The 27939-nt window shown below is 49.0% G+C and overlaps 1 protein-coding gene across 5 annotated transcripts in view; it reads right to left on the minus strand.

Moving 5' to 3' along the window:
• The window catches only part of TASOR (transcription activation suppressor), a 92624-nt gene that overhangs the window by 37674 nt on the left and 27011 nt on the right, over nucleotides 1-27939 (minus strand). For 4 of the 5 annotated variants that reach the window (XM_044302294.1, XM_044302292.1, XM_044302296.1 and 1 more), the window contains 6 exons: nucleotides 20079-20113; nucleotides 13776-13881; nucleotides 13571-13674; nucleotides 13386-13489; nucleotides 564-636; nucleotides 162-236 (listed from right to left, as the gene is read on the minus strand). In XM_044302294.1, the coding sequence (XP_044158229.1) occupies nucleotides 162-236; nucleotides 564-636; nucleotides 13386-13489; nucleotides 13571-13674; nucleotides 13776-13881; nucleotides 20079-20113 (497 nt within the window). The remainder of the gene's footprint in view (nucleotides 1-161; nucleotides 237-563; nucleotides 637-13385; nucleotides 13490-13570; nucleotides 13675-13775; nucleotides 13882-20078; nucleotides 20114-27939) is intronic. The other variant, XM_044302293.1, reaches the window with a different exon arrangement.

The raw sequence follows: 27939 nt of genomic DNA on the forward strand, positions 1-27939 counted from the left end.
CCATGGTGCTGTGTCCCCCAATGCCATGCATGAGAAATTTGTTTTAAATACCTTGACTACAAATTACTTTAGAATATTATATGGGACCAGACAAGAGTTTATTCCCCTTAGTAATAAAAATATTGTACATTTATTACACTTTAAATCAGCATCACACTCACCATGCTGTAATGTTTCCCTCGACGCAGGATAAATAAACAGCGCATGCAGTGGATACGGCTTCATACTTTGAGCACCTGAAATGTTACAACACAGTTTTAGACTATTTCTAGAAGCTTCTTCAAGGGATATTCCAACAATAATGAATTGCCTATCCACTCGGCTGTCTTGGTCAGTGCCATAGACTTTGAATGAAGAGGAGAGGCAGATGTGCTGACTTCATACTTCTCCTAGCCAAGTCAATGAAGCTGTAGGGACTAAGGTCCCCTGTTCTAGTGATTGTTGAGGTTCCAGCAATCAGACCCTACTTTATCTAATATTTATCACCTATCAATTGGATAGATGATAAAAACCTTTGGAGGAAATACCCTCTAAACACTCGAAAGATACTAGAACACACTTACCATATGAAGCTGTCAGGGGAGTCGGGAAATAGAACAGCAAGAATCCTCCGTCAGCCAGTGGCTTAACCAAAGCCTATAGTGAAAAGAAAACCAATTAATATAAATACTTGAAAAGCATTTGCATTGCACAGCAATACAATTCATTTTTCGCACAACTGTAGGAAAAATTGAATTTTTTGTGACACCTGTGAAAACCCTTTTCTCATTACATTCATTTTGGGAAAAGAAGACCATCAGGCTCCTGCCTCTAGGAGGAAAGCACCAAGCATAAAAAGTGTTAAAGGGATTCTGTCACCTCCCCTAAGCCAAAAAACGATTTTAAAGCAGCCATGAAGCACAGCTTACCTGGATTAGGCTGTGCTCTTTTATCTTGAAATCCGTCCAGCAGTTACTGCAAAAAACGACTTTGATTGATATGTAAATGTGTCCTGAAGGTGCCCAGAGGGGCGTTTTTTTCTTCTTAGAGAGCCCAGTACCGCCCCTCTTTCAGTGCCCAGCCCGCCTTCCTTGAACTGTCTAACCGCCGCCCCCAGCCTGCCACAGCCTCTCCTCCCTCTCCTCCCCCTCCCTCACGCCAAACGAACTCTCGCACAGGCGCAGTACCCACTGAGGGCTGCGCCTGTGCGATCAGCAGGAGACTGAGGGCAGGAGCTTCATCCTCGTCACTGGGCATGCGCCGAGCCCAGTGACGTCCGATGCTCGCTCTTCCCTGCTGACTGAGGGAAGAGCGAGCATCGGACGTCACTGGGCTCGGCGCATGCCCAGTGACGAGGATGAAGCTCCTGCCCTCAGTCTCCTGCTGATCGCACAGGCGCAGCCCTCAGTGGGTACTGCGCCTGTGCGAGAGTTCGTTCGGCGTGAGGGAGGGGGAGGAGAGGCTGTGGCAGGCTGGAGGCGGCGGTTAGACAGTACAAGGAAGGCGGGCTGGGCACTGAAAGAGGGGCGGTACTGGGCTCTCTAAGAAGAAAAAAACGCCCCTCTGGGCACCTTCACGACACATTTACATATCAAAGTCGTTTTTTGCAGTAACTGCTGGACGGATTTCAAGATAAAAGAGCACAGCCTAATCCAGGTAAGCTGTGCTTCATGGCTGCTTTAAAATCGTTTTTTGGCTTAGGGGAGGTGACAGAATCCCTTTAACTTTGCCTACTAGCCATACCCTTCCTACGGAGAATGAGCTAATCAGTCTGTACACAAGTATAAGGTGCAACCAGGAGAAGCCAACACAAGGTAGACAGTTAAGGCTACTTTTACACTGGCGTTTCTGGGTCCGCTTGTGAGATCCGTTTCAGGGCTCTCAAAAGCGGCCCAAAACTGATCAGTTCAGCCCAAATGCATTCTGAACGGATAAGGATCTGTTCAGAATGCATCAGTTTGCCTCCGTTCCGCGCTGGAGGCGGACACCAAAACGCTGCCTGCAGCGTTTTGATGTCCGCCTGACAATGCGGAGCCAAACGGATCCGTCCTGACTTACAATGTAAGTCAATGGGGATGGATCCGTTTTCACTGACACAATATGGTGCAATTGAAAACGGATCCGCCTCCCATTGACTTTCAATGCAAGTCAAAACGGATCCGTTTGCATTATCATTAACAAACTTTTTTTTTTGTTCATGATAATGCAAACGGATCCGTTCAGAACAGATACAAGTGTTTGCATTATAGGTGCGGATCCGTCTGTGCAGATACCAGACGGATCCGCACCTAACGCAGGTGTGAAAGTAGCCTTAGCTAGATGAAACTATAAATTGGTCAAAAGGCATGTGGGGAACAAGAGGACCAGCCACAGCCCAATTAATCTGCCTACAGAAGGAGGTTATGCAGCTGAAAGATTCCTGCAGGACTTTTCTGTTCTTCTGGCAGATCAGAATAATTGGGGGGGGGGGGGGGGAACAGGGATTGCAGCTAGGGTACAACTGGTAAGAGGAGCTTACCGTTTTTCTTCTTAATATCTGCCTCCTAGTGGCAGCAGCTATACCAATAGTCATCTGTGTCCCCCAATGACAATCGAAAAGTAAGATTTTTAGGAGGGGAGGAAAATTAATTTGCAGATTGGCTCCAACATGAAGCTACACAATTAAAATACTGTACCTGAACAAAATTTCACTCAAATATTTGAAGAGGTTGTCTCTTGGCGAGATAGTTTATATAAATCCTGAACATGCAATACCACATTACCCGTGCAAACCACTAGAACAGTGTAGCCGGCTACATTATCTCTTTCAGGGCCTTGCAATTCTGATTATTTTTTTTTTATTCAACCATTCCCTTCTGTTCACATAGCTCTATAAGGTCTTGTTTTTAGCAGGACAAGCTGTACTTTCTAATGGCACCATTTACTAATGCATACAATGTAGTGGGAAGCTGGAAGCATTTCCAAACAGGGTGGATTTGGAAAAAAAAAAAAAAGAAAGGCGAGTTCTTTTTATTTTATTTTTTAACCCCTCAATTGACATTTTAGTAAGCATTCTGTATTAAGAATGCTACTATTTTCCCTTATAGCCATGTTATAAGGGAAAATAATACAGTGAATTTACTTTAATGGGGTTCGGGGTTGCTCATCCCCATCATCTCCTAGCAACCATGCGTAGAAATCGCACCGCATCCGCACTTGCTTGCGATTTTCACGCAGCCCCATTCATTTCTCTGGGGCCTGCGTTGCGTGAAAAAAGCATAATATAGAACATGCTGCGATTGTCACGCAATGCACAAATGATGAGTGAAAAATCACCGCTCATCTGCACAGCCCCATTGAAGTGAAAGGGTCCGGATTCAGTGCGGGTGCAATGCGTTCACCTCACGCATTGAACCCGCGCGTAAAACTCACCTGTGTTAAAGGTGCCTTATAGTCAAGTCTACGAGCTGTGTGGAGGCTCATTTTTTTCCAGGGCAGTCTGTAGTTCTTAACCACTTCAGCCCCGCTAGGTGAAACCCCCTTCATGACCAGAGCACTTTTTACACTTCGGCACTACACTACTTTCACCGTTTATCGCTCGGTCATGCAACTTACCATACAAATGAATTTTACCTCCTTTTCTTCTCACTAATAGAGCTTTCATTTGGTGGTATTTCATTGCTGCTGGCCTTTTTACTTTTTTTGTTATTAATCAAAATGTAACGATTTTTTTTGCAAAAAAATGACATTTTTCACTTTCAGCTGTAAAATTTTGCAAAAAAAACGACATCCATATATAAATTTTTCGCCAAATTTATTGTTCTACATGTCTTTGATAAAAAAAAAATGTTTGGGCAAAAAAAAAATGGTTTGGGTAAAAGTTATAGCATTTACAAACTATGGTACAAAAATGTGAATTTCCGCTTTTTGAAACAGCTCTGACTTTCTGAGCACCTGTCATGTTTCCTGAGGTTCTACAATGCCCAAACAGTAGAAAACCCCCACAAATGACCCCATTTCAGAAAGTAGACACCCTAAGGTATTCGCTGATGGGCATAGTGAGTTCATAGAACTTTTTATTTTTTGTCACAAGTTAGCGGAAAATGATGATGATTTTTATTTATTTATTTTTTCTTACAAAGTCTCATATTCCACTAACTTGCGACAAAAAATAAAAAATTCTAGGAACTCGCCATGCCCCTCACGGAATACCTTGGGGTGTCTTCTTTCCAAAATGGGGTCACTTGTGGCGTAGTTATACTGCCCTGGCAATTTAGGGGCCCAAATGTGCGAGAAGAACTTTGCAATCAAAATGTGTAAAAAATGACCGGTGAAATCCAAAAGGTGCACTTTGGAATATGTGCCCCTTTGCCCACCTTGGCAGCAAAAAAGTGTCAAACATCTGGTATCGCCGTACTCAGGAGAAGTTGGGGAATGTGTTTTGGGGTCTCATTTTACATATACCCATGCTGGGTGAGAGAAATATCTTGGCAAAAGACAACTTTTCCCATTTTTTTATACAAAGTTGGCATTTGACCAAGATATTTTTCTCACCCAGCATGGGTATATGTAAAATGACACCCCAAAACACATTCCCCAACTTCTCCTGAGTACGGCGATACCAGATGTGTCACACTTTTTTGCTGCCAAGGTGGGCAAAGGGGCACATATTCCAAAGTGCACCTTTCGGATTTTGCAGGGCATTTTTTTACACATTTTGATTGCAAAGTTCTTCTCACACATTTGGGCCCCTAAATTGCCAGGGCAGTATAACTACGCCACAAGTGACCCCATTTTGGAAAGAAGACACCCCAAGGTATTCCGTGAGGGGCATGGCGAGTTCCTAGAATTTTTTATTTTTTGTTGCAAGTTAGTGGAATAACGAGATTTTTGTATAACTTACCAGTAAAATCTCTTTCTCGCTCTTTCCTTGGGGGACACAGAAGACCTTGGGTATAGCTCATCTCCATAGGAGGCGTGACACTAAGTGAAAACTGTTAAGCCCCTCCTCCACAGCTATACCCTCAGCCTGGAGAGAGAGACTGCCAGTTGCGTGTCCAAGCAGTGAGAAAAGGCAAAGACCAACAAGGAACCAAAAAGCCAACTACCCAACGGGTAACAAAAACTCGGAAAACGCACAGAGAAAAAACAATGAATGGGTGGGTGCTGTGTCCCCCAAGGAAAGAGCGAGAAAGAGATTTTACTGGTAAGTTATACAAAAATCTCGTTTTCTCGCCCAGTTTCCTTGGGGGACACAGAAGACCTTGGGACGTTCAAAAGCAGTCCAAAAGGGGGAGGGACCACAGCACCAAGGTGAAGCACCCGAAAGGCATCAATGAACCGCCGCCTGTAAACCCAGGCGGGGTAAGGCAGCATCCGCCAGAGTATGCACCCTGTAAAACTCAGTAAGGCGTGCAAGGCAGACCTGTGGCCGCCGTGCCCAAATGCCCAGCCGAAGCCCAATGCCTCTGCCCAGGAGGCACCGACCGCTCTGGTGAAAGGAACGGTGACACCAAAGACAGAATCCTGCCCTAGGTGCGGTAACCTCAGCAACAGCCAATCTGATCAAGCGGAGGAAAAACACCCTGGAGTCTGTCAACCCTATGCACAGACCTCCTGGAAACCCAAGAGGCCGAACGTCTGCAAGAGTCGGAGATCTCCAAGTAAAAACGGCAAGGCCCAAACAACGTCCAAATAGGTGAGGTGTTGAAGCGAAAGGCAAACGCCACCTTCAGAAGGAAGGAAGGAAGAAACGGTATGCAGAACAGCCCTGTCCTGGAAAAGACAGAAAGCTCGTAACAAAAAAAGGGGCCATTCCGGCACCCGTCAGAGACACGACTGATACGGAACACAACCGTACAGGACAGAAGGGATAGAGAGAACTCCTGTAACGGCTCCAAGGACAAGATTGGAGCGCCGAGAGCTCAGAATACAGTCCCCAGGGCGGTACCGAAGGACAGTACAGAGGAACCAAGAGCCACTCCGAGGAAGAAGGTCTTGGCAGGCCAGAGGGCCGGGAACGCTGGAAGAGGAAGAACAGCGCCGACACTTGACACCTCAAGGAAAAGACAGAACCTTGGGGAAAGAACTTCAGAGTGGGGAATGCACAGCTTCCCACAGAACCCCAGACAAAAAAACCCTAAGTCTTACGACAGATCCTGGACGAAACCCAGCCAGGAGTGGACAGTCGCCTGGCAAGCAGGCGAAAACCCAATGTGATCAGGCGCAGACCAGTAACACGGGCACAAGGGTCGACAAAACTAGCCCCGTCGGCCCTCGAACAACGTTGTCCCGTATCCACCCGAGTGGAGGAGCAGAGGACAGAGGGAAAGAACCCAAAGGATCCGCCAGACGCGAGGGGAAGGCAGGCTAAAGTCCATGCTGATGCAACCACGTTGTACAGTCCCGGTGAGGGAGATCAAAGGACAATCTGGACCGAGGTAGTCCCCCCAAGTTATCGAGAAAAGCAAGTCTACATCAGGACCATCGTCTTAGAACGGGCCACGCAATCTGCACTCAGTGGGGGGACAGAACGCGGTAGACTCGGTAAATAGGCACACAGCTAATACAGCCAGCGTGAACAAGGGAGACGGTACGAGGCCAAAAGGAACACCGGAACCATCCACATGAACAATCATGCTCTCCCCAGAGGGGAGGACAGTGAAAATACAGCCCCCGAAGGCTGGCGAGAAGCCACATCGGAGTGATTCGTATAGAGCGGGAGCCGAACAAAGCCGGCGAGATAAGGCCGTCGAGACAGAGGCCGACAAAACACCCTCCAACCGAAAGGAGGAGGAGTGGGCAACAGGGAAGCCATAGGACTCAAAAGCAGAACCCGCTACACTGTGAGACGCCCGGTCCACCGTCTCGCAGAAGGCGAATACCTTGAAGAACCCAAGGCGGAGGTCCCCGGACCTGGGCAATCCAGCACCCAAGAGAAGTCGGGTGACCTTCCGAGAAGAGCAGCCCGAACCCGGTAGCAGATCAGACAGAAGCGTAGAGGCGCCAAGAGGACGGACTCATACCACACTGCATCCGAAGAGGAGGAAATTGCAGCAGGCAAGGGAACCGCAGTCCTGCCAGAGCCAACGAAGAATTCGAGAGGCGCTGCAGACAACAGCACTCTCGACCATGTGACCACTAGCGCAGGGAAGTAATGCCGCAGAAGGACGCATGGGCATGCATCTAGGACCCACGAACACTCCCTGGCAGCTCGGTGCAGCAGAGAGCAAAAGAGCCTGTCCGGTCAGGAGGACAGAATGAACTCCCTAGGGACGAGTGCAAGGCTGGCGGCAAGCATCGTCTCCCAAGAAACAAAGGTATGCCGCAGGAAGCAGGTGAGGCATACGTACGAGCAGCCCCGTAAGCAGCGAGAGGGCCAACCCACCTAGAAAAAAGGGGGGGCTCGTCCCAGAGTGCCACAGCATGTACGGAATTGCAAAGTGCAACCTGAAAGGGAGTTATGCACAAACCTAGCATAGCATGCGAAGGAACGCAATCAGTCCACCCTGAAAGGGGGGAAATTGTACCTGGCCAACAGCAGTCGGCAAGAGTGCAAAGACCCGTCCCAAAAGGGAGTGATGCCTAAGGCCGTACCTACTTCAGAGAAGCAGGACATTACCCTATAAACCAGCAGGAACGCAGGAGGTCCACCTAGCGAAAGGGGAACATGCACAGGGATATCCTAGCATTAAATGAGTGTGCAATAATACACCCAACACTGAACTCAGCGAGAGTGCAACTACTCTGCCAACGAAGGGGGACATGTACAAGTCCAGCACAGCCATATAAGGACAGCCGTGAATCTCATGAGCGTGCCAAATTCTGCCCTTGAAGTGAGAGGTGGTCACGCACAAGGCCAGCACCGTAACCAATGGAAGTGCAAGCGTTCCACCCATGTTAGAGGGCCATTCTCATGGCCAGCAATGTATCCGGTGAGAGTGTAGCACAACGCCCAGAAAAAGGGAGGGTAAAGCACATGGCCAGCATCTCATCCAGGGAGAGTGCGAGCACACCGCCATGCATGGGAGTCATACACATGGCCAGCAATGTACCGGCAAGAGACAAACACAGTCACTAAGGATGTGTGCATGTCGCCTGAGGAAGGAAGGCATGCCCCGGGCTGGCAGAGAATCCAGCAAGAGTGCGTACACCGCCTACGGAAGAGGGCCATGCATATGGCCGACAGCGGATCCAGCGAGAGTGCAAGCACCCTGCCATGTATGGGGTACATGCACGTGGCCAGCAACGTACCTGCGAGGAAACAACCAACGACAGAGGGATGTATGTATGCTGCCTGAGGGAAGGAGGCATACCTAAGGCCGGCAGGGAATCCAACAAGGGTGCAGCATACCGCCCAAGAAATGGCCGGCAGCGAAACCAGTGAGAGTGCAGCACAATAACATAGTACATAAGTACATCATAGCACATCAGCGAGAGTGCAGCATTCCGCCAATGGAAGGGGGACGTGCACATAGCCAGTACCGTATCCGGTGAGAGTGCAGTATTCCGCCTAAAAAAGGGGGTCATGCACATGATCGGCAACAGATCCAGTGAGAGTGCTGCGTTCCGCCCAGGAAGGGGGTCACGCACATGGCCGGCAGCGAATCCAGTGAGTGCTGCGTTCCGCCCAGGAAGGGGGTCCCGCACATGGCCGGCAGCAAATCCAGAGAGTGCAGCGTTCCGCTTATGGAAGGGGGTCGTGCACATGGCCAGCACCGTATCCGGTGAAGGTGCAGTATTCCGCCTAAGAAGGGGGTCATGCACATGGCCAGCCAGGGAGAGTGCAGTAGCCCGCCTAGGGGGGGGGGGGGAATGCACATGGCAGGCACCATAACTGGAGAGACGATGAATGCTGCCTACAGAAGGTCCGAATGCACTTGGCCAGCGCCGTATCCTGGAAGAGGCAAGAAAAAACCGCCTAAAAGGGGAAATGCCCTAGCAGCGACGCAGGCTGGGAGCGCAACACCATGCCGCCTGAGGAAAGAGGTCATGCAGACATGCAGCATTACTGATGAGGCTGCAGCGTCCTGCGCAGCCCAATAGAAATCATGATCTATTATTAATTATTGCATCATTATAAAAAAAAAAAAATTTTTTTTTTTTAAATTTCATTTAAACCCAGCTTCTGAGGCTAAAGGGGAGCCACTATATAGGGGCCCTGAGAGAGGAGAAAAAAAAAAAAAAAAGGGGGGCCAACTATACAGACCCATTTGTGGGAGCCGGCCTGCACCCAAAGGGTTAACAGGGATCCGGCCTGGAGGGCGGCGTGCGATCCCCTGAGGGCGGAGGAACCTCCAGGCGGGAAAAAATCGCGCCTGGAGAAGTTCCCGCCCCCTCCACCAGAGACCGGAAAAGTGCGGCCTAGTAGGCCGCGAAGCCGGGGGCTAAATTTGCGGAGTCCGGCCCGTCATACCGCCGGGACCTGAGGCGGAATGGCGGTTCAAACCGGCCGCGGGAGCCCACCCCGCGGGCCGGTCGGGATTGCGGCCCAGCAGGCCGCGAAGCCTGGGACCAATTAACGGAGCCCCGCCGACCGGCACCTGCTGGGGCATAGTCAAGCCCAATGCCGGCCGCGGGAGCCCACCCCGCCGGCCGAAAGAGACAGGGGCCCGGAGTGGCGGTTCTGCCGGCCGCGGAGCCCACCCGGCCGGCCGGAGAAGACAGGGGCCGGAACGTGGCATTGCCGGTCGCGGGAGCCCACCCCGCCACCAGAAGAGACAGGAGGGCCGGAATGGCGGCTCGCTGGCCGCGGGAGCCCACCCCGCCGGCCGGAAGATACAGGGGCCCGGAGTGGCGGTTCTGCCGGCCGCGGGAGCCCACCCGGCCGGCCGGAAAAAACAGGGGCCGGAATGCGGTTTTGCCGGCCGCGGGAGCCCACCCCGCCGCCAGAAAAAAGACAGGAGGGCCGGAATAGCGGCTCGCTGGCCGCGGGAGCCCACCCCGCCGGCCGGAAGAGTAAGGGGTCCTCCTTACTCCACTGCAGCGTCCTGCCCCTCCGGTAAGCCCAATGTGATTAGGCGAGATGGGGGGAAGCGCAGATGCCAGGGGGGGACCCAGAGACGGAGAGGTCAGGATATAGTCCCCTCACTAGCAGCATGTCCTATGAGGCCAGGAGAAAAGGGGAGCAGATTGCCGCACAGCAGCACCCCATGCCTATGTCCAGCAGGGGAAGGGTCCAGAGGCCCAGTATGGGGGTCAGGCACGCAGGAGACCATTGGGTGGGGGACGTAGGGCTGGAGAAGCCACTCTCTTACCACAGCCGTCTTCACCCTCGGTCCATTCCAGCAGGGTCGCCCCTTCAGCTACTGGCACCGTAGTGGCAGGACGCTGGAAGAGGGGCTTGGCGTGCGGGCGACCCTTGCGCTGGCGGGATGTAAGGGAGCTAGGGTGCCCTGATCCACCTTGCCTTCTGTGGGGGAGGCAGCAGTGCGGTGACCGGCACTGGCGCAGCTCAACCCCGGGAGAAACAGAGAGGTCTAGTGCGTCTCTGTTGTCCCTGATGATCTGGAACAAAAAAGAAAGAAAAAAGTAAAAATCTAAAATTTAAACAAGGAGAAAACAGCCCTGCAGAGCAGGGAGTGTCTTGCCTCCTTGGACACTAAGCTAAACACTGGCAGTCTCTCTCTCCAGGCTGAGGGTATAGCTGTGGAGGAGGGGCTTAACAGTTTTCACTTAGTGTCACGCCTCCTATGGAGATGAGCTATACCCAAGGTCTTCTGTGTCCCCCAAGGAAACTGGGCGAGAAATGAGACTTTGTAAGGAAAAAAGAAAAAAAAAGAAAAATCATCATTTTCCGCTAACTTGTGACAAAAAATAAAAAATTCTAGGAACTCGCCGTGCCCATCACGGAATACCTTGGGGTGTCTTCTTTCCAAAATGGGGTCACTTGTGGCGTAGTTATACTGCCCTGGCAATTTAGGGGCCCAAATGTGTAAGAAGTACCTTGCAATCAAAATGTGTAAAAAATGGCCTGCAAAATCCGAAAGGTGCACTTTGGAATATGTGCCCCTTTGCCAACCTTGGCTGCAAAAAAGTGTCACACATCTGGTATCGCCGTACTCAGGAGAAGTTGGGGAATGTGTTTTGGGATGTCATTTTACATATACCCATGCTGGGTGAGAGAAATATCTTGGCAAAAGACAACTTTTCCCATTTTTTTATACAAAGTTGGCATTTGACCAAGATATTTTTCTCACCCAGCATGGGTATATGTAAAATGACACCCCAAAACACATTCCCCAACTTCTCCTGAGTACGGCGATACCAGATGTGTCACACTTTTTTGCAGCCTAGATGCGCAAAGGGGCCCAAATTCCTTCTAGGAGGGCATTTTTAGACATTTGGATCCCAGACTTCTTCTCACACTTTCGGGCCCCTAAAAAGCCAGGGCAGTATAAATACCCCACATGTGACCCCACTTTGGAAAGAAGACACCCCAAGGTATTCAATGAGGGGCATGGCGAGTTCCTAGAATTTTTTTTTTTTTTGCATAAGTTAGCGGATATTGATTTTTCTTTGTTTTTTTTCTCACAAAGTCTCACTTTCCGCTAACTTAGGACAAAAATTTCAATCTTTCATGGACTCAATATGCCCCTCACGGAATACCTTGGGGTGTCTTCTTTCCAAAATGGGGTCACATGTGGGGTATTTATACTGCCCTGGCTTTTTAGGGGCCCTAAAGCGTGAGAAGAAGTCTGGAATATAAATGTCTAAAAATGTTTACGCATTTGGATTCCGTGAGGGGTATGGTGCGTCCATGTGAGATTTTATTTTTTGACACAAGTTAGTGGAATATGAGACTTAGTAAGAAAAGTGGGGGGGGGGGGGTGATCAATGACAGGGGGGTGATCAATGACAGGGGGGTGATCACCCATATAGACTCCCTGATCACCCCGTCATTGATCACCCCCCCTGTAAGGCTCCATTCAGACATCCGCATGATTTTTTACGGATCCATGGATACATGTATCGGATCCACAGAACGCATGCGGACGTCTGAATGGAGCCTTACAGGGGGGTTATCAATGACAGGGGGTGATCAGGGTGATCACCCCCCTGTCACTGATCACCCCCCCCTGTAAGGCTCCATTCAGACATCCGCATGATTTTTTACGGATCCATGGATACATGTATCGGATCCACAGAACGCATGCGGACGTCTGAATGGAGCCTTACAGGGGGGTTATCAATGACAGGGGGTGATCAGGGTAATCAGGGTGATCACCCCCCTGTCACTTATCACCCCCCCTGTAAGGCTCGATTCAGACATCCGCATGATTTTTTACGGATCCATGGATACATGTATCGGATCCACAGAACGCATGCGGACGTCTGAATCGAGCCTTACAGGGGGGTTATCAATGACAGGGGGTGATCAGGGTAATCACCCCCCTGTCACTGATCACCCCCCCTGTAAGGCTCCATTCAGACATCCGCATGATTTTTTACGGATCCATGGATACATGTATCGGATCCACAGAACGCATGCGGACGTCTGAATGGAGCCTTACAGGGGGGGTTATCAATGACAGGGGGGTGATCAGGGAGTGTATATGGGTGATCACCCGCCTGTCATTGATCACCCCCCTGTAAGGCTCCATTCAGACGTCCGTATGCTTTTTGCGGATCCGATCCATGTATCAGTGGATCCGTAAAAATCATACGGACGTCTGAACGGAGCCTGACAGGGGGGTGATCAATGACAGGGCGGTGATCAATGACAGGGGGGTGATCAGGGAGTTTATATGGGGTGATCATGGGTGATCAGGGGTTTATAAGGGGTTAATAAGTGACTGGGGGGGGGGTGTAGTGTAGTGTGGTGTTTGGTGCGACTGTACTGACCTACCTGAGTCCTCTGGTGGTCGATCCTAACAAAAGGGACCACCAGAGGACCAGGTAGGAGGTATATTAGACGCTGTTATGAAAACAGCGTCTAATATACCTGTTAGGGGTTAAAAAATTCGGATCTCCAGCCTGCCAGCGAACGATCGCCGCTGGCATGCTGGAGATCCACTCGCTTACCTTCCGTTCCTGTGAGCGCGCGCGCCTGTGTGCGCGCGTTCACAGGAAATCTCGCGTCTCGCGAGATGACGCATATATGCGTGACTGTGCGCCTGCCACCTCCGGAACGCACATGTGCGTTAGGCGGTCCGGAGGTGGTTAATACCATTTTGGAGCGTTTTGACTTTTGATCATTCTTTATTACATTTTTTTGTAGCAGTTCAGACGACGAAAAAACAGCAAAATGGTGATTACATATTAAATTTTAAAAGGGACACTTTGGGACATGGAGATAGCTTTGATCTGAGCGGGACCATAATTAAATAGAGTACCAGCGGAGGTCTGAAAGGGGTTATTGTGCCTGTTATTTTATAAAATCTGCACCAGATATATGCTAATCTAACACAAAAACAAACAAATCTTACCAGTCTTTCTTTCTCCAATTTATGCAATAAACCCTGCAATTCTTTTCCTGTCTTGGTCTTGTTAGACACTTCATAGAGACGGCTATACACTCCACCTTTTAAAACTGAAAATTTAAGTAAAAATTTATTTTAAAACAAAGTATAATTATAATACATTCTAAATGTAATACTAACCTAATGCTTACCTTCCTTACACCTGCTGTGGGTCTCCTTATACAACAGCAATGGTGGAATTCTTTTTTTAATCTGCTCCAGTCTCATGACAATGTCCAAATCGATTTTATCAGGCCTAAAGAACACAAGCCATTACGTGCAATGTACAACAGGAACAAATAGCCATTTTCTGGTTTTGGTACACAAACAAAAAAGAATAAAAAATTGTGAACTCACAGCTTGTATGGAAAAAATGGGCCTGTTGTAGATTTCAAAGAAGCATGGCATAGAAGTTTTCCTTTACTTAAAAGCTGCCCCCTCCATAAAATAAAACTGCTACGGTCTATAAGAATAAAATAGGCATTAATGTTTAACACTGTAATGGTAAATTTATCATATTATACCGTATGTTATTGAATACATTCATATGGCCTATCCAAATACACATTTAAATACTCAGTACACCTTTAAAGTGTAACTGTCGTTTTGGTTAATTTTTTTATATAGTATAGGGACAGGGATATTAAGCATTTTTGTAATATACTTTATTAAGGAAAGGTGTTTATTTTTACTAGAAAACAGTGTGTAAAGATTTTTCTGAGTATTAGGGCTCATTCACACGATCGTATGCCCTCTGAGACATACAGTCCGCGAGCAGGCCATATGTCCCGGAGTGGCATACATTGTGCGCACGTGAGCGCACAGCATCATAGGTTACTATGATACTGTGCGCATCAGGCCGCCCAAGGGGCTATTGTCCCGCACTCATAATATCATACGAGTGTGGGACACTAGTCCCGCGGGCAGCCAGATGCACACAGCATCATAGTAACCTATGATGCTGTGCGTTCCCGTGTGCGCTATGTATACCACTCCGGGACATATGGCTTGCTCACGGACTAAATGTCTCGGAGGGTATACGGTCTTGTGCATGAGCCCCTACTAAGGGGAACCAGTCTTCAATGTCTACTTATTGCTTAAGAAAACTATGTGGAACATATAGAGAAAGGCCCCAGGTCACTACCCTTGTCTTTGGCTTCCTAAATGTGCCCCGTCTCTGCTTGTGTCCCTGCCTTTATGCCTTGCTAACAGCTCTGCACATTTAGCTCAGTGCTTCTCTGAGCGCAGTTAAGAGAATAACAGACCTGCCAATGCTTAGCACTGACAATAGGAGTACTATATTCCTTTATACCTACTGTCCGCCCTAAGCACTGGCAGTCCCGTTGTTCTCTCTCTTCCCTGTGGTTAGTAACGAACTAAGAAACGCAGGAAAAAGTGAACAGGATAGGTCATCAATATTAGATCAGCTGTACAAAGAGGCCGAAGTTCTCCATGAGCGCCAGACGTGACATCACATTTATCAATCACATGGCCTAGGCACAGCTCAGCCCCATTCAAGTGAATGGGGCTAAGCTGCAATACCAAGCACAGCCGCTATACAATGTATGGCACTATGCTTGGCAAGCTGCGAGAAGGCCATGACGCTCCCTCAAACAGCTAATCGACAGGGCTGACAGGAGTAGGACTTCCACCCATCTCATACTGATGACCTACCCTAAGGGTAAACGTTCAAATAGTAGATGACAGCAGCATCATTCTCCAATTATTCTTTATTTGTTGTTAAACAATTTGACTACTGAGTACAATACAGAGGATTCCGTTTGTATCCACTTTTGGTGATCATAGTGGCAAAATTGAAAACATTCTAAGGAAGGAATGGCATATATTACACAGAGGTTTGCCCACTATCCGCGAATTTGAAGCACCTCCTTGGATGGTATATGAAAAGAAAGCTAATCTTAGGGATTGATTGGTGAAAACTGATATAGGTAGTGCACAAATAGATAGCAGGTTTTAGCTCCACGTAAGAAATGGCAATTTCCCCTGTTTGAGGTGTTGCAACTGAAAGGTGATACCTTTGTGCACCTCTATAAAGGACGAAAATTTAAGATCAGAGGATATTACACATGTAGATGAAGGGAGGTCATCTATATGATTCAATGCCCATGCATCTTGATCTACATAGGAGAGACCATGATGGATATCAGAGAAAGAATCAATAAACACAAAAGTACCATTAGGAAGAAATTGATGGTTAAAGCCTGTTGCCATACACTTTATAGAATGTGGCCATTCAATTAATAAACAGCGATTTAGAGTAATTGACTGTGGGGAAGCTGAGAAAAGGGGTGACAGAAATGATCCTTAGAAAAAAGGAATTGAAATTGATATTTATGCTAAAAGCACTGCAACCATTTAGTCTGAATACTGAATTTAATGTGAGTACTATAGAATAGGAATGATCTTTAACAGTATAGACTTGAAGTATATTGCTACTTTTATGTTTATTTTAACTGTTTTTATTATTGTTCTTGCAGGGGTTAATGGTGAACAACACTGAGCACTTCACATGCATGGTCTGGCACAGCTTGCGATCCGTGGTTTACAACTTACTTTGTTATTATAGTGGAAGTTCCGTATAGGCACATCAAGGTGACAAGGTGTCAATATACATCGCTCAATAGAAGTTCTGATATATAGTATCATCACCTACAGCGTTGGTTACCTTGGTAGCATGACCCCTTGGGTTGTGCAAGTAAGCTGGTATGATCAGGAGAAAGCGCTGTAGCCGGTCATGTGATCCAGATAGAAACACGTGATCTAGAGACTCCGGGGAGGAGCATGGAGCGGTACGCTCCTACGAGTGTGCACACCAGTGAGGATGATCTATAGGTTGGACCTGAATGAAAACTGTTGAGTGAGCCAGTGACCGTGGCCACGATCACATCATTTAATTGGGCGGAGATAGGACCTGACGCACGGATTGAGAGACATACGCATTAGGTAAACGGAGATGTCGGACTGTGCAGGACACGAGGTGAGGTGTTCATTGGTAGATAGGCGTTTGTTATAATTGTACACAGGTGCACAAGTGGGGCAATTACCAATGGGTATAATCCTATTGGCAGCCTTTCAAGTAGGGTGTGGATGAATAACAATTGCCTATTGTAATTGGTTTTATGTGAACCACGGTGCAGGGCTCCAGATGGCGACCAAAATGGTCGCCAATGCGACTAAGAATTTAGAAATGGCGACAAGACTTTTTAGTCTTGTCGCCATTTGCGACTAGACCCTCCGCGGCAGCTCTGCAGTTGAACAGCGGCGGTCACAGGAGCTGATAGTTCTCTGCCCCGCTGCCGATGTTCTCCTCAGTCTGAGTCAGCTCCGTCACAGCACACAACAGCAGAGACGCCGGCAGCAGGGAGGGGAGGGGCTCGGGAGCAGTGTAATCTGATCCTAGAGTGGAAGCTGCTTCTGCCAGCCCCTCCCCTCCCCGCCCACCAACCAATCAGAGCTGAGGCAAGGCAAGGCGAGCACTAGCAGCTCTGAGTCACTGACAAGTACAGGGAGAAAGAATGGAATGAGTCACAGGTGAAAAGAACTAAAGATCCGACTTAGTTAGTGACTCATTCGATTCTCTCCCTGTACAGTGTGCCCCCCCCCCCCCCCCAACACCCCAGTATAAGAAACATTGGTGGCACAGTGTGCCCCCCCCCCCCAACACCCCAGTATAAGAAACATTGGTGGCACAGTGTGCCCCCCCCCCCCCCCCAACACCCCAGTATAAGAAACATTGGTGGCACAGTGTGCCCCCCCCCCCCCCCCAACACCCCAGTATAAGAAACATTGGTGGCACAGTGTGCCCCCCCCCCCCCCCCCCCACAGTATAAGAAACATTGGTGGCACAGTGGGAAGTGCCAATGAGGGTTAAAGAATAATTTAAAAAAATTAACTCACCTCCTCCAGTTGATCGAGTAGCTGCCGGTCTCCTGTTCTTGCTTCAGGACCTGTGGTGATGTCACTGAGCTCATCACATGGTCCATTACCATGGTGATGAATCATGTGATGAGCACAGTGAGGTCACCACAGGTCCTTTGACAGGTCATGAAGAAAGAACAAGAGACGATCAATTGGAGGAGGTGAGTTAATTTTTATTTTATTTTTTTAACCCTCATTGGCACTGCCCACTGCGCCATCAATGTTTATTATATTGAGGGGGGGGGAGTGCGCACTGCGCCACCAATGTTCATTATATTGAGGGGGGGGCGCACTGCGCCACCAATGTTCATTATATTGAGGGGGGGGGGGGGGAGTGCACTGCGCCACCAATGTTCATTATATTGAGGGGGGGCGCACTGCGCCACCAATGTTCATTATATTGAGGGGGGCACACTGCACCACCAATGTTTATTATACTGGGGTGTTGGGGGGGGGGGGGTGCACACTGCGCCACCAATGTTTATTATATTGAGGGGGGCACACTGCGCCACCAATGTTTCTTATATTGGGGGGGGGCGCACTGCGCCACCAATGTTTATCAAACTGGGGTGTGGGGGGGCGCACTACGCCACCAATGTTTATTATATTGGGGGCGCATACTGCGCCACCAATGTTTATCATACTGGGGTGATGGGGGGGCGCACTGCGCCACCAATGTTTATTATATTGACCTTCTACTAAGCATTCTGTATTAAGGAATGCTATTATTTTCCCTTATAACCATGTTATAAGGGAAAATAATACAGTGAATAGACTTTCATCCTAGCAACCATGAGTGAAAATCGCACCGCATCCGCACGTGCTTGCGATTTTCACGCAGCCCCATTCACTTCTATGGGGCCTGCGTTGCGTGAAAAACGCACAACATAGAACATGCTGCGATTTTCACGCAACGCACAAGTGATGTGTGAAAATCACCGCTCATGTGCACAGCCCCATAGAAGTGAATGGGTCCGGATTTAGTGCGGGTGCATTCCGGTATTTTGAATGCCAGATCCGGCACTGATACATTCCTATGGGAAAAAATGCTGGATCCGGCATTCAGGCAAATCTTCAGGTTTTTTTCGCTGGAGATATAACCGTAGCATGCTGCAGTTTTCTCTTTTGCCTGATCAGTCAAAATGACTGAACTGAAGACGTCCTGATGCAAACTGAACGGATTGCTCTCCATTCAGAATGCATGGGGATATGACTGATCAGTTCTTTTCCGGTATAGAGCCCCTAGGACGGAACTCTATGCCGGAAAAGAAAACTGCTAGTGTGAAAGTACCCTAAAATATTAAGTTTAAATCCCCCCTTTCCCAATTTTACATATAAAATATATAAAGAATAAATAAACATATTACATAGCGCTGTCCAAACTATTAAATTATTAAAAAATATCTCCTATGCGGTGAGCATTCGCCATTTTTTAGTCACCTTGTCACCCCAAAAAATAGGATAGGACTGCTCTATTATGGGCTGAACATTTCATAATATGCAAAATGCACACGGCTTTTTTTGGTGTTTTTTTTTTTGCGCGGTATTGAGTATCGCAATACTTTATGGTGACGAAAGCGAATCAAAATTTTGGTATCAAAACAACCCTATGCCGATCTGAAAATGCCGATCTGAAAATTTTGATTCGGTTTCGATTTGGCGACTAAAATTAGATTTGGCTCCTAAATTTTTCAGTTCAGGAGCCAATGGCTACCAGGTATTTTTTTTTAGTCTGGAGCACTGCGGTGGTGACCTGTATCATATAAAGGTTTGAAGTAAGCACTGTATACTAGTCTTAACAAAGACTACATCGTAGTAGAAACGTTGCTGCTATTATTGGTCTTTTTTGTACATATGTCATGGACCAACAACAAAAAGAATAAATGGAGAATGATGCTGCCGTCATCTACTATTTGAACGTCTATAGTGGGCGACAGTGGATCTGGTGCCTGAGACAAGCTGATGCATATCTCCTGAATTGAGTCAGTAAGGTACAGAAGTGCTGCTCTACATACAAAATTACACTACCCTAAGGGCAAGTCATCAATATGTAAATCCCAGAGAACCCCTTTAAGGGTCCATTTACACGTCCACAATTCTGTTCCGCATTTTGCGAAACAGAATTGCGGACCCATTCATTTCTATGGGGCCGCACGATGTGCAGAGCAGATCCGGAAATGCGGACCCGCACTTCCGTTCCCAAATAAATAGAACATGTCCTATTCTTGTCCGCAATTGCTGACAAGAATAGGCATATTCTATTAGTGCCGGCGATGTGCCGTCCCCAAAATGTGGAACGCACATTGCCGATGTCCGTGTTTTGCGGATCCGCAGAACACACACGGACGTGTGAATGGACCCTAAAGTGAATCTGTCACCAGCAACCTACCTATCCAACTATTTGCATAGACACATAGCTCTGTTAACATGCAAATTAGGGGAGTTATACTATTGCTCTTGTTGCACCAAAGCTCCACTCTTTTCTGTAGCCAGCTCCCCCCTTGTTGCTTTGCCACTACCTGGACCAGTCAAAGCAGACAGGGAGAGACTGACCATAGAAAAGAGTGGAGCTTGGATGCAAAGACCGCAACAATGACCCTCATTGCAAAAGCCCAACGTGCATATTAAGAAAATGTATAACTCAGGAACAGAGTTTTTATTATGGTACATTATTTTTCATGGCACACACCCCATATTATACATACTGAAGGCCATACATACCGTTATAATGATCAACACTGATGTTCACTGGCCTGCTTTAAAAAAAAAAAAAAAAAAAAAAAAACAGACTAAGTCAAATAAGAACTGTGCATTCTTTGTTTTATTAAAATAAAGAAAATGTCAGATGATTCCAATTTTTCCTTTAACCCCCTTATTAGTTCCACCAGATAACTTTAACAGGCGATTTTTTGATTGCTTCCATAATACAGTATATACCGCATAAGCAGTACAGTGCATTATAATGTCAGTGCTATATCAACAGGCACCATCAGGAGCAGCCTAATGGGTATACACTGCAGGCAGGCCTGGGCCGTGATTTTATTCGCAGGGTGCTGAAAAGAGAGAGGGAGCCCCCTCCTAAAACTACTTAGATCGGTTGCTATTGACTGTGGCATTTAAGGGGATAAACTTCTGTTGATCTGAGCCGTTAGAGCAAGCAGATGGGGCGGGTCACGCCATGCAGATTAAAATTTGCCCCCCAATTTGGACTCTGGTATGTCACTCATACCATGTGATACTATTAATTCCTGCCTGACCGCACATCTACAGTATTGTACTTACCAATACTGTAGACGTGCAGTCAGACAGGAATTGATAGCATTACATGACACCATAATGCTTTGAGTTTAGGTCATTACTCAGCTCTTTAAAGAAAAACGAGTAAAGTATATGGATTTCACACACAGTCGGGTCCATAAATATTGGGACAGCGACACAATTCTAACATTTTTGGCTCTATACACCACCACAATGGATTTGAAATGAAAAACAAGATGTGCTTTACCTGCAGACTGTCAGCTTTAATTTGAGGGTATTTACATCCAAATCAGGTGAACGGTGCAGGAATTACAACAGTTTGCATATGTGCCTCCCACTTGTTAAGGGACCAAAAGTAATGGGATATAATAATCATAAATCAAACTTTCACTTTTTAATACTTGGTTGCAAATCCTTTGCAGTCAATTACAGCCTTAAGACTGGAACGCATAGACATCACCAGACGCTGGGTTTCATCCCTGGTGATCCTCTGCCAGGCCTCTACTGCAACTGTCTTCAGTTACCGCTTCTTCTTGGGGCATTTTCCCTTCAGTTTTGTCTTCAGAAAGTGAAATGCATGCTCAATCGGATTCAGGTCAGGTGATTGACTTGGCCATTGCACAACATTCCACTTCTTTCCCTTATGGTTGCTTTTGCAGTATGCTTTGGGTCATTGTCCATCTGCACTGTGAAGCACCGTCCAATGAGTTCTGAAGCATTTGGCTGAATATGAGCAGATAATATTGCCCGAAACACTTCAGAATTCATCCTGCTGCTTTTGTCAGCAGTCACATCATCAATAAATACAAGAGAACCAGTTCCATTGGCAGCCATACATGCCCACGCCATGACACTACCACCACCATGCTTCACTGATGAGGTGGTATGCTTAGGATCATGAGAAGTTCCTTTCCTTCTCCATACTCTTCTCTTCCCATCACTCTGGTACAAGTTGATCTTGGTCTAATCTTTTCATAGGATGTTGTTCCAGAACTGTTAAGGCTTTTTTAGATGTCGTTTGGCAAACTCTAATTTGGCCTTCCTGTTTTTGAGGTTTACATCTTGTGGTGAACCCTCTGTATTCACTCTGGTGAAGTCTTCTCCTAATTGTTGACTGACACACATACACCTACCTCCTGGAGAGTGTTCTTGATCTGGCCAACTGTTGTGAAGGGTGTTTTCTTCACCAGGGAAAGAATTCTTCGGTCATCCACCACAGTTGTTTTCCGTGGTCTTCCGGGTCTTTTGGTGTTGCTGAGCTCACCGGTGCGTTCCTTCTTTTTAAGAATGTTCCAAACAGTTGTTTTGGCCACGCCTAATGTTTTTGCTATATCTCTGAAGGGTTTGTTTTGTTTTTTCTGCCTAATGAAGGCTTACTTCACTGATAGTGACAACTCTTTGGATCTCATCTTGGAGTTGACAGCAACACATTCCAAATGCAAATGGCACACTTGAAATGAACGCTGGACCTTTTATCTGCTCATTGTAATTGGGATAATGAGGGAATAACACACACCTGGCCATGGAACAGCTGAGAAGACAATTGTCCCATTACTTTTGGTCCCATAACAAGTGGAAGGCACATATGCAAACTGCTGTAATTCCTACACCCTCACCTGATTTGGATTTAAATACCCTCAAATTAAAGCTGACAATCTGCAGTTAAAGCATATCTTGTTCGTTTCATTTCAAATCCATTATGGTGGTGTATAGAGCCCAAAATGTTAGAATTGTGTCGATGTCCCAATATTTATGGACCTGACTATGTATGTGCACACACCCTTTTCTCTTCAAATCCTTCAAAACTATAAGGAGGCAGAATTTTCATCCTTGGACATAATGAAATGTGAATTATACAAACCAAATCCTTTAGGGTGCATTCACACGACCTTATAAATGGATCCGCAATGCAGAATGGATGCAGACCTATTCATTTCAATGGGGCTGTAAAATATGCGGATAGCACACAGTGCAGACAAGCAAAGGCATTCTCTATATAGCGCTGGCCATGTGAGGTCTGCAAATTGCGGAACGCACATGGCCGGTATCAGTGTTTTGCAGATTCGCAATTTGCAGACCACAAAACACTTATGGTCGTGTGACAACAAAAATCAATATAGTCTTAGAAAAGGAGATTTTTGTGAAACTCACCTGTAAAATCTTTTTCTCGTCTTTTCCATTGGGGGACACAGACCATGGGTATAGCTTAGAGGTATTAGTAGGAGGGACACTATGCAAATGAAAGAGCTCCTCCTCCTCGGGCTATACCCCCCGACTCCACCAGGAGGAACTCAGGCGTTGCACAAGCAGTAGGAGAAGGAGCAAGAAAAAAATCATGGAAACCATCGGACCAAGCCATAAGGTCCAACCAGAAACAGAAAAACTGAACTAAAGACCCCTCTTGCAACAGGAATAATGGGTGGGAGCTGTGTCCCCCCAATGGAAAAGACGAGAAAAAGATTTTACAGGTGAGTTTCACAAAAATCTCCTTTTCTCGTACTTTTTTCTATTGGGGGACACAGACCATGGGACGTCCAAAAGCAGTCCATGGGGTGGGAAAAAATATCAGCACCGCCAGGAGGAACGCCCAACGGTCAAACAGGAACCACAGCCTGCAAAACCCTGCGGCCAAAGCCGCATCAGCCGAAGCCAGTGAATGCAACTGACAAAAATTTGCAAAGGTATGCAAGGACGACCAGGTGGCCGCCGTACACAGCTGAGACGCAGAGGCACGATTGCGTCTTGCCCAGGAAGCCCCCACCGCCCTAGTGGAGCGAGCGGCAATCCTAGCCGGGGGAACTCCACCACAAGCGCGACAAGCCGCGGAAATAGCCAAGCAGATCCAGAGCGCCAAGAACGGCGGACGGAAGCAGTAGCCGCGAGATACACCTTCAGGACCCGTACAACATCCAGGGAATGCAGAGTGCGTTCCTTGGGGTTAGCCGGCGAAGGACAAAAGGAAGGCAGGACAAGATCCTCATCAAGGTGGAAGGGAAAGACCACCCTGGGCAAAAAGAAGGGGACTGGACGGAGCACAACTTAATCCTGGTGGAAAACCAGAAAGGCTACTGACAGGAAAGAGCGGCCAGCTTCGACACCAGTCTGACTTAAAAGCTCGTGATGGGATGTGAACTCACAGCCACTGCATAATAGCCCAGAACTTTAATCACTACGCTATGTAGCTGTATCAGAAGCTATGGTCACAAGGAAGTCCAGATGAGAACAGTCAGAGAGACCCTCCTCAAAGGCTCGAAGGGGGCCGACTGCAGAACGCGCAGAACCAAATTGAGATCTCAAGGAGACAAAGGGGGAACATACGGGGAACCGAATGTGCCACCCCCCAAAGAAAGGTCACCACCGGACCCTTAAGAGCAAGGGACCTCTGACAGCCCGTGCCGAAACCTGACCTTACAGGGAACTAAGCGACAGTCCCTGCACAAGCCCAGACTGAAGAAAAGACAGTACCATCAAGATGGAAAACCGAAGGGGAGGGAACCCCAAACCCTCACAAAAGGACAGGAAGGCCATCCAGGTACGACAGTAAATCCGGGAGGAAGAAGACTTCCCCGGACTGATCATGGTCCTAACCACTGAATCCGAGAACCCCATCTTCATCAGGATGGCGGTCTCAACAGTCACGCCGGTAAACGAAGAGACCGCAAATTCCGGTGGAAGAACGGGCCCTGAGACAGTAGGTCCTGTCTGTCGGGAAGAGGCCATGGGGCGTCCGCCAGCAACCGAGCCACGTCCGAAAAACCACGCGCGGCGAGGCCACTCTGGGGTGATGAGAACGGTCGGATTCCCTTCCGCCTCGAACTGGCGTAGACCCTTTGGTAGGAGAGGAAAACAGAGGAGGCTGAAGTCCTGCCACGGAGACACCTGCGCATCCATCCGTACGCCTCCGGATCTCGGGCGCGAGCCAGGACCACTGGGATCTTGTTGTTGAACCCGGACGCCATTAAGTCCACATCCGGACGGTCCCATCTGTGGCAGATTTCTTCGAACCCTTCTGGATGCAGAGACCACTCGCTTGGATCCACCGTGTTGTGGCTTAGAAAGTCCGCTGTCCAGTTGTCCACTCCTGGAATGCAAACTGCTGACAACACCGGAACGTGCGTCTCCGCCCACGTCAGAATTCTCTTCACCTCCTGCATCACCATCCGGCTGCGGGTCCCGCCCTGATGGTCAATATAGGCCACGGCCGCGGCATTGCCCGTTTGAACCCGCACTGGGAGGCCCGCAAGGAGAGAGGTCCAATAGGAGAGAGAGAGCGGAAAAAAAAATCGCCCTCAGTTCCAGAAAGTTGATTGGAAGGCGAGACTCTGCCGCCGACCAAATCCCTTGAACCGTGCGAGACTGGAAAACGCCCCCCCCAACCCAGGATGCTGGCATCGGTGGTGGCGATCGTCCAGGAGAATGCGAGAAAGGAACTCCCCGACCTCAGGTTCATCGGGAACAGCCACCAAGGGAGAGCTGCCCGAACCCGCTGAAAGGTTAAAGGATCTCCTGTTGCGCCAGGCGAGTGTGAAACTGGGCATATGGAAGGCCTCGAAAGAGGCTACCATAAGACCCAGGACCTGCAAGTATTCCCGAATGGGGCACGGGGAGCGCAGCAGATGCGACACTGCCCCCTGGATCTGGGAGGACTTGAAGGCTGGTAGAATACTTTGGCAGCCGAGGTGTCCAAAATCATCCTCCGGAAGGAGAGCCTCTGGGACGGGAAGAGGCAGGAGTTTGGGAAAGTTACCAGCCAGCCGAACCGTTCCAGAGTCTGAACAGTAATCCGGACGCTGTCCTTGGTCTGCGGTAGAGAGGGGGGCCTCTATCCGGATATCGTCCCATGGTACGAAGAAGCGCCATGAGCGGTCCAGGACCGTGGCAAGGACCCGCGGGGTGGTCGCCAACCCAAAGGAAGGGCGACAAACTGACAGTGTCGACCCATAATGGCGAAGCGCAGGAATCGATGGTGGGATTCCGCAATCGGGACATGTGATAGGCCTAGGAGCAGCAGGGCGGGCTGACTGGGTCCTCTAGTGCCGGGAAGGCTGGTGCAAAGGAAGGCCTCTTTGCGGGCGACCCGAGACCCCCGGCGGCGGCCTACCAGATGAGAAACGGCAAAAGGCATGCAGAGATGAACTCGTCCAGCTGATCCCCATAAGGTCTGGAAACCCCAAAGGGGAGATTAGCAAGGGAACGCTTGGTGGAGGCGTCAGCGTCCCACACCTTCAATCAGATCTCTTCGCGCTGAGTGACAGAGATGGCCAACCTGCGGGCAAAGAGGGAAACAATGTCCCTAGAAGCTTCGCAAAGAATCTTAGAAGCCTGAGACATCTGGAGAACCAACTCCAGTGTGTTAGTAGCCGCATCTCGTACCGCCAGTTCCTGGTGGTGGTGCTGTAACCACACCGAGAGAGCACTGGCTACCCCTGCTGAGTGAAAGGTAGGTCACAGGGACGCGCTGCCAGCGGAAAAAGGACCTGGAAGAGAGTCTATGCGTCTGTCTACAGCATCCTGGAAAGAGGAACTGACTAAGACAGGAAGGGCCATATAATTGGCTAATCCGGCCACCGGAGGATCCACCTTAGGGGGAGGAGACACCTCTCCTCGCCGTCAGCAGAGAAAGGAAAGTATATTCATGCGCTGGGTGGTCGAGAACCTTATTAAGACTACCCCAGGTCCTGGACATGACCGCGGAAAAATCCCTCATGGACCGGGAACATGGTAGTCTCCGACTGCCTGGACGGAAAAAGGGGGAACTCCTGACCAGTGGAAGGAGGAGAATCCCCTTGGAGAATAAAGGTGTCTCGGACAGTCGCCACTAAGTCAGCCACCCTGGTGGAGAGCTTAGGCGAGGAGTCCCGCTCCATGACCTAATCAGAGCCGGAAATTCTCCTTCAGACTTGCGCTCCCTAAGGGAGGGGAGAGTCGCCCGAACGCGCCTCTAGACGAGGGGGGGGGGGGGGAGCCGGAGCCATCCGAGGAGGGATGCTGCTGCTCACGCTCCCTGTTAGTAGTCGGGCGTCTTCTGTGGAAAACCACTTAGAGAGGTGGTTGGCGTCACAGGATTTGAAAATGCCCTATAGTCCAAAAAGGACCTGGCTCGTCCGAGCCGGATAATTCCCCTTCGGATTACTCTCCCTAGGGAGGGGGAAGAGCAGTCCGCAAGCGCCACCGGCGAGGTGAGGGGGGGTGGAGAGACGGAGACATCCGAGGTGGGATGCTGCCGCACACGCTGCCTCTTCGTAGTCAGTCACCCACTGTGGGGACCACTGAGAGAGATGGAGTCGTTAGCGCCACAGGATTAAAGGACATGGTTGCCTTGGCGACTAAGACCAATTTAGCGGCCGCGCTGGACATGGCAGATGCCCAAGCGGGGACCGCAGGCTCCCAGGGACGTGGAGGAGGGGGGTAAGGCAGGGATGCAGGTAATACTTATCTGCTCCTGCAGATCTTCTCTCTCGACTCCAGGACCAGCAGGGATGCACCTCTTCAGGCTTCTGACTCCTTGTCCAGGAGTGCAGTGTTCTGGTGGAGGGTGGCAGCAGGAGACCCAGTAGCTGGTGGGATACCGGAGCTGCAGGTCGAGCCCGGATCCACTTGTCTTCTTTGGGGGGCAATGGAGGCAGCCAGGCAGCGTCCAAGGACGGCGGCGGGCATTCCACGGGGGACCAGGAAGGCGCCATGCCGACCTGTGTCCCCATCTAGAATAATGTAAACAATTTTTGAAGGCTGAAAGGGGCTTTGAACTCAGAAAGCCTGGACATGGGGCAGCAGCAGCATTACCACTGAGCTACCAGCTTGCCTGGCACAAAACGGAGTAGAGTGATGAGGAGCTGCACGGCCGTGAGCAAACAGAGTCTCCGGTGTAAGGAGAGTCGGAGCGGCATGCCGAGGCTCCGCCCCCCCGAACGCGTCATTATGGCGCGAAACAAGCGCGCGCGAAAATAAGCGCGCGCGTGAAAAATATGCGCGAAAATAAGCGCGCGCGGAAATATGCGCGGAAATAAGCGCACGCGCGAAAATATGCACGAAAATAAGCGCGCGCGTGATTTAAACAAACACCAGGTGGAGGAGCGGCCTGCCGGCGGGCGCTGAGAGAGCGCAGCAACCAAGGCCCGACGAGAGAAGCGCTGAAGCCCACAGTTTAAGGTGGAAGAGATGCCAGTACTCCAGTGCCAAAATGAAGAAAGTGCCCCATCAGGATCCTTCTTCAAGCTCACCCAGGTAGCCACAGACAAACAGACACAGAGGGAGGGGGAGGGACTGGGCAATACTTATCTGCTCAGCATGCTCCCTCGATGTCCAGACCAGCAGGGATGCGCCT

Source organism: Bufo gargarizans, chromosome 7 (genome assembly GCF_014858855.1).
Source record: "Bufo gargarizans isolate SCDJY-AF-19 chromosome 7, ASM1485885v1, whole genome shotgun sequence".
Lineage (NCBI taxonomy): Eukaryota > Metazoa > Chordata > Amphibia > Anura > Bufonidae > Bufo > Bufo gargarizans.